A 12285-nucleotide genomic window follows, 5' to 3' on the forward strand; every position below is an offset into this window, starting at 1 on the left:
CACCCATCACATGTCCCCAGGGGGGCAAGGAGTCAAGAGCTGAACTGTTACGTCAACTGGCTGTCAGGGCTCTGCCCCCAGGCTGCTGCTGCCCCTGGGGAGGGGACGCTTAGGGACAGAAAGGAAGGACGGGAGATTCGGTCCTCTGCCCCCACTTCCGCCCCTCTGTCCACACCCCACCCAAGCTCTGGGCCCTCTCTGGCCCCCCCTTGCCCACTTACAAAACCCCAACCCATCATATCCCCTTTTCTTCCCACCCAACCCAGGCTGAGCTGGCTCATCCCTCCCCTAGGCGGCCCCTCTACCCCCAAAGTCCCCAGTGCCCACAGCAGTTAGCATCATCACCTGTCTTACTCCAAAGGGTTTACTGAGACAAGTTTTCACGTACAAGTCCAGGGCGAGAGGGGAGGGGCTTATAAACAGGAACCTGGAAGGGGGACTGAAGGGGATGGGTGGGACCCAAACGAAGAGAGTGAAATAAATAGAGGAGCAGAGTAGGGGGCAGGAGAGGAGACTGACAAAGACTATCACACAGTGATAACAACCATGTGGGGCTCCATTAAAATCCCATTATTTATACAGATATACAGGGAGTCACGGGCCTCTGGCCCCCACTCCATCCTCCACGCCCCTGGCAGGGGCAAGAGAAGGCTAACTCTTTCCATGGGTGACCCATGGGTAGGGGCTGGGGGGCTGCCCTTGGAGGAGTATTGGGGAGGTAGGGCGTCCCCCCTCAGGCAGTTACTGGCCCTGGTGGTGCTGGTTAGTGTCTGCAGAGCAGTGCTGAGTGAACTGAGGGGATGGGGGAGTGATGGGGTCCACAAGGGGGCCCGGCCCCAGCTCCTACTATGGGGAAGCCTGTAGTCCCTGGCTCTGGGCTTGCAGATGGCCCAGAGGAGGGCAAGATCCTAGGACCTCCTCCCAGCATAGCTCCCACCCAGGTCTGGGAGGATGGAAGGGAAGGTGGGGGCTCAAGGGGGCACCTGGCACCTTCTGGTGTCTTGGAAAAACTGATCCCCAAGGATACCGGGCCCTGGCTGTGCTGCCCTCGAGAAGGCAGCTCAGACACCAGAGTCGGGGTCGGGGCCAAAAAGAAAATTCCCCAGAGGCAATCCTCGGTAGGGTGGGTCCTGAAGGAGGCCTGGGCGGGGGAAAGACCTTAGCACCACCAGGCTCCAAGGCAGGCAAGGAGAGGCTAGGCCTCTGAGCCTCCAGTGGGAGGCTGGGAGTCACCTGCAGGAGACAAGGGTGGGGAGCCTGGACCATGGACTTCCAGGGCCCTTTGAGGCCTCACACCCGTCCTCTAAGACCCTGGCCTACCCCAGCAATCCTCATAGGGTGTCCCGTGGGACTGGGCCCACAGGAAATGCTGGGCTAGGTGGGGTGAGCGAGGGCACCACTGAGAGGAGGAGAACTTCTGCCACCTGAGCCAGGGACTCAGGCTCCGTGTCCAGCAGCCCCTCACCTAGGCCCTGCTAGCCCTGATCCCCAGCCAGTGTGGCGGCCAGGGCGGGGCCCAGCAGGCATCATACGAAGACCTTGGCCAGGGCGTCGGCACCAGCACTGGCGATAAGGGCCTTGCTGGGGTGGCAGGCCACAGCATGGATAGCCTCCTCGTGCTTCTTGCGGTGGGCGGTGATCTCCTGCACGCATGTCTTGTTGTCCAGACTCCACAGGCGCAGGGAGCAGTCGTGACCTGTGTGGGTGTGGGAGGGGCTGTCACTGAGTGCCCAGGTACCCAACCTCTGCGCTCTGCTCCACCCCTTGAACCTCACTCACACCTAGCCAGGGCCAAAGGCCTGGGGAGGGTGTGTGGAAGGTGGGAGCTCGGTCCTCTCCCACCCTCCCTCTGCCCAGCGCCAAAGAGAACCTTCCTGTCCTGTCCTGCATCCTCTCTCCGCCAGGTATTTACTCATCTCCTACTGTGTACAGGCAGTGGGGGCGCACCGTGAACAGAACAGGCACCTCTCCCTGCCCCTGTGGCACTGACACTGCAGGGTGGGCTAGTTGGTCAACCAGGAAACAAACTGTAAACCCACAGAATGGGAGCAGCCCTGAGGCAGGAGGCCCTTGTGAGGAATGACCAGAGGGACGGAAGAGGGAGGGTGGGAAGGAGAGAGTGTGTTAGGAGAGCAAGCACAGAGGACCTGGCAGTCAGAGGGAAAGAATGGAACAGGTAGGGCAGGACACTGGCTGGCTGCGGCGGGAGGCTGACCAAGAGAGGCTTGGCTCCATTTTCATAAACACGGCTCAGGGGGTGGAGCCAATCTGCAGGATGGGCCTGGACCAGAGCCCCTCTGTACAGCACCTGATTTCACTGAGCTCCGCCCTGGGAAGCTGATGCTCACGTGTGGCAGCGGAGGGGCGGGGGGAGCAAGGCCTGAGGCCATGAGCACATGATGAGGAGGCAGTCACGATGTGACCTGCTCCACTTGTGCCTTCCACGACTCAAAGCCCTCTGTGCACCCACCCACTGACACCCTGACGCCGGGCCAGGGCCAGTGCTGGGCAGCAAAGGTTGAGTGGAGCCTGAGCCTGGCATCTGAGGCCCTTCCCCGCAGCAGCCTCCTTCGGCCACCCAGTCCCCGCAGCTCACCCCCTCACCCACCTGGGGCACTTCAGCCCCTTCACCACCACCCCTCTCCTCTCTAGGCCCAGCCCCACAGTCCCAGTGCCCTGTTCACAGACAGCAGGGTGGGCCCAGCTGCCACAAAGCACTGTGGGACTTCCGAGTCAGACAGACCTAGACTTGAAGCCCTGCAGCCCCTAAGCTGGGCCTCAGCTTCCACATCTGTAAAATGGGGATGATAAGAGTACCACCCTCCAACGGCTATTCAGAGGATTAGATGAGATGGTGTGAAGTGGCCACAGTGGGCTTGGAGCTATTTCCATCAGTGTGACTATGCTGACTCAGAGGGGCTCCACTCCCTGCTCAGCTCAGTTCTCCACCAGCATCCCAGCTCCAGGGAGCCCTGGAGCACTTCCTCGGAGCCAGTGCCTAGGCTCCCTCTACTTCCTCTCCCCAGGCTTGGGGGGGCCAGGGCACTGCACCCACGCAGGGGTAGGGACATGCCCTTGCTCCTGAGGGGCCAGAGGCTCCCAACTTACTTCCTGACATTAAGAATACACCATTGGGGTCCACGGCTAGGCAGGTGACGGCATCCAGGTGGGCGACCATGGAGTGCACAGATTTCCCTGAAGGGAGACAAGGTGGGTAGCGAGTTACTGTCCCACTCTGGGCCTTGACTGGGATGGGGAAGGGCACAAGGGGATGCTCTGAGTGCCCCCAACAGGAGATTAGGCTTTCTGAGTCAGAGTCTGGGTCACCCCCGCCAACACACACAGGGGCACACACACAGCCAGTGTGTGGAGAGGCCAGGAAGGCAGGCTGGGGGCACTGGGAAGCCTGGGCCTTACCTGTCCGATTGTCCAGGAAGCGGATGCCTCTGTCATCGTGGGCAGTGATGGTGAGGGGCTGGTTTGGGTGACTCACCACCTGGTTGATCTGGGTTGGGCCTGGAAGGAAAAGGGGAGAGAGGGACAGACGACGAGGGGAGGATCAGGGAGACAGGACATGGGCAAGAGAACGGACGGTCCCCACACCCTTGTTCCCCTTCCTAGATGTCAAGGTGGGCCAGGCACATAGGCCACTTCTTTCTCTGGGCCTTGGTATTTCATCTGTAAAATGGGCACCCGCCTTGTTTTGGGGGGTGTATGTGTGAGGAGTGTGGTAGCACGAGAACTTCTGTGCGCTCCATCAAGCAGGCCACCCACTGGGGGAGGCCGTGTGAAGCACTGGCTCCTCTCAGCACAAAAGCCCGCTCTGTCTGTGAGGGTGACAGCTGGGCCTCCACTGGGCCTTAGTTCCTTCCTGCTCTGGTCCAGCAACAGCCCAGGCTCAGAGCCCTGGAGAGGCAGGGAGCCATCTTTAGCTGACCGGGCACTGGGTCGCCAAAGCCACAGGAGGAACTGGGGCTTGGAGGCATACAGCTCTTGGTCCATAGGTCTGGCCCCAGCCCTGGTCTCCGGCCCCCTTACCACTGCTCCCCCGGGACTCCAGCGTGAGGAGGGCACTGCTAGCCTCCAGGTCATAGAGGACGGTGTCGCCAGAGCGGAAGGAGGCCACTACGTGGGCAGGCTCGGTGCTGGTGAAGGCCACTGAGGTGGGGATCCCATGTTCTGGGGGTGGACAAAAGAGAAGGCTGCCTGAGGGGCCCTCACCAGGAGTCCCTCCTCCCCATGGGGTCTGGCTCTCATGTGAGAAGTCAGGGTCCTCCCCACAATCCCCCTCCACTCACCACTGGCTGTGGGGAAGTTACAGAGGCAGGTCGGGCTGCTGCTGCTGGGGTCCCAGATGCGGACGGTGCCATCAGCAGAGCAAGAGGCCAGGCGCTGGAAGGTGGGACTGAAGGCCAAGCCCCACACAGCATCCCCATGGCCCTCCAGGACATGGCTCAGCACACTCGGGTCTGGACCCACCCGAAGGGAGGAAACAGACCAGGTCAGGACTGCTAGCCCCTCTTCGGACAGCCTAGGAACACAGGCCAGCCAACAAGAGCCACGGGCGGCTGGGCCTGAGCTATCCATTCCCTCATGTATTCCTACAGATTCATCCACTCCCCCTCGGAGATGGTCACCACTCTGACCACTGGCTCTTCCAGGGAGATTTTAGGACCCTGAGGCACCATGGAATGGAAGCTCCAGAGGGCAGGGATTTCTCTGCTGATTGCTGTCTCCTCAGGGTCCAGACTAGTGCATCGGGTAGGGCCTCGATAACGTCATTTTTAGGGCTAAGTTAGGAGAGAAGAACAGTGGTGGCTCTGTGGCCCTGGCTGGCTGCACATAGCTTCTCCTCCACAGGGAGTCCACGACTCCCTTGGTCCAGGCAGAGTTCACCCTGCCCCTGACTAGTGCATTAGCCATCTGGGTCTCCAAGCCCCACCAGGTATTCAAAGGCCATGCCACTGCCTCCTGGCCCCTGGAGTCCACACAGGTGGCTCTTGCCAGAGTCCTACTTGACCCTGTATGTGGCAGCTCACTTGATGCGCAGCACACACTACCTGGGACTGATCTCTGTCCTTTCATAGGGTGAGAATGTTCCCTGGAAAACAGCGACAGGGCCATGCCCTTGGTCAAGATGGCTACTGTGGGTGGCGTCAGAAGCAGGGGGTTAGACACAGGGGCTGTCCCCTCACTTTCCTACTCAACAACCTGTAAAAGTGGCCCCAGAATAAAGCTCAAACTCCTATACCCTGGCCCAGATGATTTCTCCCATCTCACCTTTTCTCCTTTCTCCTCAAAACTGCCCCACTTCATCAACACAACAGCCTGGGCTGAGCCCTGAATGCACTGTCTGCCAGCACAAGCCTTGCCAGTACTAGTTCCCTGGCCTGGGACACCCTGCCCTCTGCCCGCCACATGGCCAGCTCACCCTAATCCTGAGTCGGATCAACCACCACTGCCTCCGTGAAACACGGCCCCACCTTCGTCACTCCTGCTTCAGCTAGCCTGCCCTCCCCCCGCTCCCCCCGCACATCCTGAATCACTCCCAGCACTGTGTGCGGGGCAGGACACAGGTGGACAATGTACGTGTCCTCACCGTAACCGTCGTAGGGGTCCATGTTGAGGTCTGGAATCTTCCAGCTGTGGATGCGGGCATCTGCCCCACCACTGTAACAGTATTCGCTGTTGCTGCCCATGGCTACTGCCAGCACAGGGCCCCTGGAAGGCACAGAGGCAGGGGAGAGACAAAAAGCTCAGAATCCCCCCACCATGGGGCCTTCAGGTTCTCCACTAGCACTTTTCCATGGTGGCCAAAATGACTTTAGCATCTAGGGCTCTGGCTGTGCCGATGGGCAGGCTGCCTGCCCCGACCATGCCCCATTTCCTCCTCTGAAGGGCTGTGGTGACAATCAGAGGCCAGGGCCATCGGAGTATTTGTGGAACACAAGGAGCTAGGGATGTGTGTGTGCAGAAGGGGAGGCGCCAACGGAGGTGGGAGCAAGGGGTCAGGCTGTCTTTGGAGACGGAGTTCTGGGCAGGCCCAGAGGCACCTTCCTACCTGTGAGCGCGGAAGGCGTGGATAGGTTCCACATCGAGCGCAGCGTTCCTGTGGGGAGACGAGGAGAGGGATGTCATGAGACCCCCCCTTACCAAAGGAGCCCCCCTTAGCTCAGATGCCCCCCTACCATGGCCTTCAGGGCACCCTCACTTTTTGGCTGTGACTGCCTTCTGCAGGTTCCAGAGCTTGAGCGTGCCATCCTCAGAAGCAGTGAGTAAAGCTGACTGGCTGTGGTGGAAAGCCAGGGAGCGGATGCCGTCGTAGTGAGAGCGCAGGGTGAATTTGGGGTTCCATGTCTTCTTGAAGGCATCTTTGCTGTCAGACAGCTGGGGGCAGGGGGGAAGCTGCCTCAGTACCTTCTCTCCTACCCTGGCAGTCACACAGACACCAACGTCCAGGACGTCAAGGACGCCCTTCCCCACCCAGGCTGCACAGACGCCTTTGCAGACGTGCTCTCCGGCCCAGGGTGCTCACCCCATGCTCTCTGCAGTGAGCTGCCACGATGAGTTGGGCACTGAGCTAGAGGCTGGGGGACAAAGAGGAGCACGAACCTTGGGAGTGTGCCCTTCACAAGGGGGCTGGGGGGAGGACAATCAGTTCATCCCACAAGTACACAGGATTACAAACCACAAGCAGTGTGTCCTGAGGGGGGAGGGGGACAACAGCAGGCAGCCCAACCTCCTCTGTGGGGGTCAAGAAGGCCTTCCTGAGGAAGTGACACGTGAACTGTTATTGTTGTGTGCTGTCAAGTTGATTCCGACTCACAGCGACTCTGCAGGACAGAGTAAAACTGCCCTCCAGGGTTTCCAAGGCTGTGAACCTTTACAGAAGCAGATGCCACATCTTTCTACCGTGGAGCCGCTGGTGGGCTCCAACTGCCGACCTTTTGGTTAGGAGCTGAGCGCTTAACCACTGTGCCAGCAGGGCTGCTATGGCATGTGAACAAACACCCAACAAATGAGCAGACTTTAGCAAATAAGGGGAAGGGCTTAGGGAAGGAAACTTCATGTACAAAGGCCCTGAGGCTGGAGGCACCGAGGGCAGACCCAGAGCCTGAAAGGAGGCAGTGTAGCTGGAGTGCAGAAAGCAAGGGGAGAGTGCAGGTGAGGAGGTCAGAAACGTCAGGAGGCGGCAAAATGTGAGCCACATTCAGGAAATTGCACTTCATCCTAATGAAAACACATCAGAGAAATGGGAAGCCAGACAAGGGTTTACAGGAGGGGGGCAACATGGCTTATGCTGGCTGTCCCACGCGAAACTTGCATTAGGAGAGGTAAGAGTGGCTAAAGATGCATCCAGAATATGTGAACAATATTACAACTCAATAATAAAAAGGCAAATAACCCTACTAAAAAATGGAAAATTAAATAGGCATTTCTCCAAAGAGGATATAAAAATTGGCCAATAAGCTTTTGTAAAGATACTCGACACCATTAGTCATGAGGGAGATGCAAATCAAAACTACGATAAAGTACCACTTGACGCCCACTAAGACAGCTGTATTAGAAAGAGATAACAAGTGTTGTGGGGATGGGGAGCAATCTGAACCCTCAGACACCGTCAATGGGGATTTAAAATGGTGCTGCCGCTTTTGTAAAACAGTCTGATGGTTCCTCAAATGGCGAAACGCAGTTACCATATGAGCCAGCAATTCCACTCCTAGGTATATACCCAGGAGAAATGAAAACATGTCCACACAAAGCCTGTACCCAAATGTTCATCAAGGCATTATTCACAACAGCCAGAAGGTGAAAACAACCCAAGTGTCCATCACCGGATGAATGGCATACATGGAATATCTTTCAGCCATAAGGAAGAACGGAGTACTGATAGATGCTACAAGATGGGTGAAACCTGAAAACATCATGCCACGTGGAAGAAGCCAGACACAAAAGGACCACGTCTTATACGATTCCATTTATACGAAACGTCCAGAATAGGCAAGTCCACAGAGACAGAAAGTAGACTGGTGGCTGCCAGGCTACCAGGGATTGGAAGCTGACGGCTAAGGGCTGGGAGTTTCCTTCTAGGGTGATGAAAATTTTCTTAGATTAAATGTGAATCTACACAAAGCCACTGAATTGTACACTTCAGTTGGGTGAACTGTATGGTACCTCAATAAAGCTGCTGAAAGACAGAGATTAAGAGATCATAAGGAAGCCCGGGGAACAATGGGGCCTTCAGAGTACATATCTGATGGTGGAGATGGGGACAGTACACAGAGTGGGGTGATTTGGGAGACGGAGCCCCCAGGTCCCTGTGGGGAGCCACACACATGCCCCACGGATGGTGGTGCTGCTCACTGAGCTGGGGGCCTGGGAGGGCCATGTCTGACAGTAACGATACTGGGCAAGTCTCAGCGCTCCAGCCTGTATGTAACGGGGTTCACACCTGATGAGCCCTGGGCACCTATGCATCCCAGTGCCCTGCCTAAGCCATCACTTAGACCATAGTTCTTTTGGGGCCGAGGACCTGATGTTGGGTGGACACCCACTGACTCCCTATGCAGGGTGTGGGACATTTTGCCTCACACCTGCGGAAGGGTGACGTCTCACTACTCACACCCCGACGCCAGCCCAGTTCCCAGCAGTCTATGGCAGCACCCCCCAACCTCACTGGGGTTGTTAGCCCCATGATAGCCTGCTAGAAAGTGTGAGTGATGAAGAGGCACAGGAAACGTGCATTCGCATCCATGCCCACGGGTTTCCCACCCAGCCACGTACCCCGGGCTCAGAACATTGGCCTTGGGACACCCTGCACGCCAGCCCATCTGCCCCATCAGCCCGTTCTGATTTTTCTGGATTTTGGCCTGAGGCTATCTTCCCAGCTCCCCCACCATCTCTCTGGGTTTGGTGTGCCATCTTTCTGTGCCCCAAATCCTGCTTGTCCTTGAAGCCCAGCTGAATCCCACCTCCTCCACAGAGGGCTCTCACCGCCACCTTTGGGGCCCACTGCTCCTTTGACACTGGACTGCCATTAGCCCACCCCCGCAGCCACGGTGGGGACTCACTAGACTTGGTGGTGTGCCAAGCGGGAGGGTGTGGTGAGGGGAGGAAGAGCCTGGCACAGTGACTGAGACCCGAACTGCCATCTTGCAGGCCCCAAACCTTTGTGACCCTAGTTGGGTCCCTCCACTGTCTGTGCTGCACCTCTCCGTAAAGTGGGGTGAACAGGAGGACCTACCTCCCAGGGCTGCTGAAGGATCTCACTGAATGCTTACATGTCCGGGACCCAGCACAGGCCTGGTGCCCAGGCCGAGCTCAGCAGGTGCCGGCATCACGCGCCAGTGTGGGCCGGGGCCAATGGGGTGGGGTGGGGGGGTGCCCCATGAACTTACATCACAACTGAGGTCGTTGTCATTGGTGACGGTGAGATCTGCCAAGTCCCCCAGGCTCACCTCCCCGCCCCCGATAGTGTCCATGATGAAAACGTCTGAGGAGAAGCCAAAGGAACCTGGTGGGGGGAGGGGAGGGAGGGCGCAGAGAGGGGCAGGGAGAGAGAGAAAGACAGAGAGAGGCCGAGGGAGAGGTAAGGAGTGAGAAAGAGAGACAGGGAGAGGATAAGATCAAGAATACAGCTGAAAAGAAAGACAAGAGAGACAGGCAGACAGACAGGGCAGGACAGACAAAATAGAGGGAGACAGACAGACAGATGCACTTTTGGGACAGGGAGGCTGCAGGCTAAAGGCCAGGCCTCCACGCTGAGGACACAGAAGCCCCAGGCTTAGCTCTGCAGCCTCCCTCTGCTGTGGGCCCCTTGGGACTGGGATGGGCCACTTACCTTCGTGCGGCCGGGGCTGGGGAGTGCCAGGAGGTGGGCCAATCACTTTGGGAGGCAGCCCATCCACATCGCGAAGGTCTGCCAAAATTCCCTGGAGTTTGACCCGACGGCTTTCTGGAGGGATGAGACGCACGAGAGGAGTTACCCACCTCTTCTCCCCCAGGTTCACACAGGCCATGCCATCCTTACCCTCACCACCTGAGGCCTCGTGTGCAACTGTGGTGAAGCAAGCCCTGGCCCCAGGGTAGGCAGCGGAGACTGAGTCTGAGCTGGCACCTCTGTGGGGCCCTTGCCTTGGCCTCAGTGCACTCAGCCACACCCCCTGGCTCCTGGGGGCTCTCCTGGCTCTGAGTCACAGGCAGGGAGGAAGACACAGCATGGCCGGTCAGCCTCTCCCCCACTGAGTCCTTGTCTGCTCCCTCCTTGAGGTCACAAAGGACTGGATGCTGCTGGGGACAGCTGGAGGCCACACTGGAGCCACAGGGATTTTCCAGGAAAGGGGTGAGGGGCCTGACCACCCTGGTGCGGGCCTCCCACTCTCCTTGCCCACTCTCCTCTCAGGAAGCATATCCTTCCGGTGGAGAGGCCCTGGGGCAGGAAGCAGCTGCAGGCGCTGTGTGTGGAAGGAGCAGGGCCAGGGTCTGCCTCCCCACCAACCCCTGCAGGCAAGGAAGGCAAAGAGAGGTGAACCAGAAACCCTGACTCACCCAGCTCATGATGGTTCCCATCTCCAGAGCAACGCCGGGGGTCTGGAGACCCTTCCCCATCCTCCCCAGAGCCCAAGAAATCGAACTCATTGATGGCGTCCTCTGAGTCGTCCTCTTCATCCTCATCCTCCATCTCAGGCACCAGGGCCTTGGAGGGGAGCTGGGGCATGGAGAGAGCAGACAGGTCAGGGCTCTTGTACAGAGACCAAGTCTACTCAGAGCTCTGAAACAGACAAGCCATGGTGGCTGGCCTCTGCCACTCCCTGCTGGGACCCATCCTGCACAGACATCCAAGCACACTGCTGGAGCCCCACACATGGCTGTGCAGCTCCCCCTGCTGGGAACTATCGGAAGTGCCTTATTCCTCAGAAAAGGGCAATGCCCAGCAGGCTTTGCTTTGTAGTCCCTCCTAAGGGCCCTCTAAGGAGCCCTGGTGGCCTGGTGACCTAATGGTTAAGTGCTGGGCTCCTAAAACTGAAACTGGCAATTCGAACTCACCCAGTGGCTCCGAGGGAGAGAAAGTTGGCAATCTGCTCCCATAAAGATTACACCCTAGAAAACCCTATGGAGCTGTTCTACTCTGCCACATGGGGTCGCAATGAGCTGAACTGACAGCAATTAACCACAAGATACAGGCCTGCTGCCCCCCTCCCTTCATGCTCAGACCCTCCTCCTGGCTTTTGCCCAGGCTACCCCCGCCTTAGGCAAATCTGCTTCAAAAGACCACTTTAAAGCACTAAACAGCAAAGATGTCACTTTGAGAACATGGGTGCACCTGATTCAAGCCATGGTGTTTTCAATTGCCTCATATGCCTGTGAAAGCTGGACAATGAATAAGACCGGAGAATTGATGCCTTTGAATTATGGGGTTGGGGAAGAATATCGAATATAACATCAACTGCCAGAAAGACAAACAAATCTGTCTTGGAAGAAGTACAGCCAGAGTGCTCCTTGAAAGCGAGGATGGAGAGACTTCATCTCCTGTACTTTGGACATGTTACCCAGAAGGACCAGTCCCTGGAGGACATCATGGTTGGTAGAGGGTCAGAGAAAAAGAAGACCCTCAACGAGATAGATTGACACTGTGGCTGCAAAAATGGGCTCCAACATAGCAACAATTATGAGGACGGTGCAGGACCGGGCAGCGTTTCATCCTGTTGTACATGGGGTCGCCACTAGTCAGAACCAACTCAACGGCACCTAACAATAACAACAACCCCTGTCTGCCCCTGGGTCCTCCACATTACCTCTCATGAAGAAAAGTCAGGGCGGGGAAATATCTGTGCATGTATGTGTGTAAATGAGTACATGCAGGCACACAAAATGAGGAAGAAGAAAAAAACCAAACTCGTTTTGTTGAGTCAATTCTAACTCACTGAGGCTCTATAGGACCAAGTAGAACTGCCCCATAGGGTTTTCAATGCTGTAATCTTTACGGAAGCAGACTGCCATATCTTTCTACTGAGGAATGGCTGGTGGGTACAAACCACTGACCTTTCGGTTCGCAGCCAAGCACTTAACCATTGTGCCACCAGAGCTCCTTAACCACACGTATAACAGTGATACAGTAAAACCTTTGAAAGCCAGAACCTGTGTAAGGCAGAAACCTGTCAGAGAAGGAAAACTCAAATATTTTCCACTAAAATGAGTGATACAAAAGTGGTACCCATCCAAAGGCAGAAAACTAGCAAGGCCCAGATAAACAGGGCAGTCCCATCAAGTTCCAGTTCACACAGG

General features: G+C 57.1%; 1 protein-coding gene across 5 annotated transcripts in view; it reads right to left on the bottom strand.

Moving 5' to 3' along the window:
* Window positions 1-346: 346 nt before the first annotated feature.
* STRN4 (striatin 4) overlaps window positions 347-12285 on the bottom strand; it is a 30431-nt gene continuing 18492 nt past the window's right edge. For 2 of the 5 annotated variants that reach the window (XM_064293871.1, XM_064293869.1), the window contains 11 exons: window positions 10549-10708; window positions 9842-9955; window positions 9399-9493; window positions 6212-6387; window positions 6062-6109; window positions 5600-5721; window positions 4299-4469; window positions 4039-4179; window positions 3418-3516; window positions 3109-3195; window positions 347-1696 (listed from right to left, as the gene is read on the bottom strand). In XM_064293871.1, coding sequence (XP_064149941.1) covers window positions 1527-1696; window positions 3109-3195; window positions 3418-3516; window positions 4039-4179; window positions 4299-4469; window positions 5600-5721; window positions 6062-6109; window positions 6212-6387; window positions 9399-9493; window positions 9842-9955; window positions 10549-10708 — 1383 coding nt within the window. In that variant the 3' untranslated portion in view covers window positions 347-1526. Of the gene's footprint in view, window positions 1697-3108; window positions 3196-3417; window positions 3517-4038; window positions 4180-4298; window positions 4470-5599; window positions 5722-6061; window positions 6110-6211; window positions 6388-9398; window positions 9515-9841; window positions 9956-10548; window positions 10709-12285 lie in introns of all 5 variants that reach the window. The other 3 variants (XM_064293870.1, XM_064293868.1, XM_064293872.1) reach the window with 2 other exon arrangements.

Source organism: Loxodonta africana, chromosome 11, assembly GCF_030014295.1.
Source record: "Loxodonta africana isolate mLoxAfr1 chromosome 11, mLoxAfr1.hap2, whole genome shotgun sequence".
In the NCBI taxonomy this organism is placed as follows: Eukaryota; Metazoa; Chordata; class Mammalia; order Proboscidea; family Elephantidae; genus Loxodonta; species Loxodonta africana.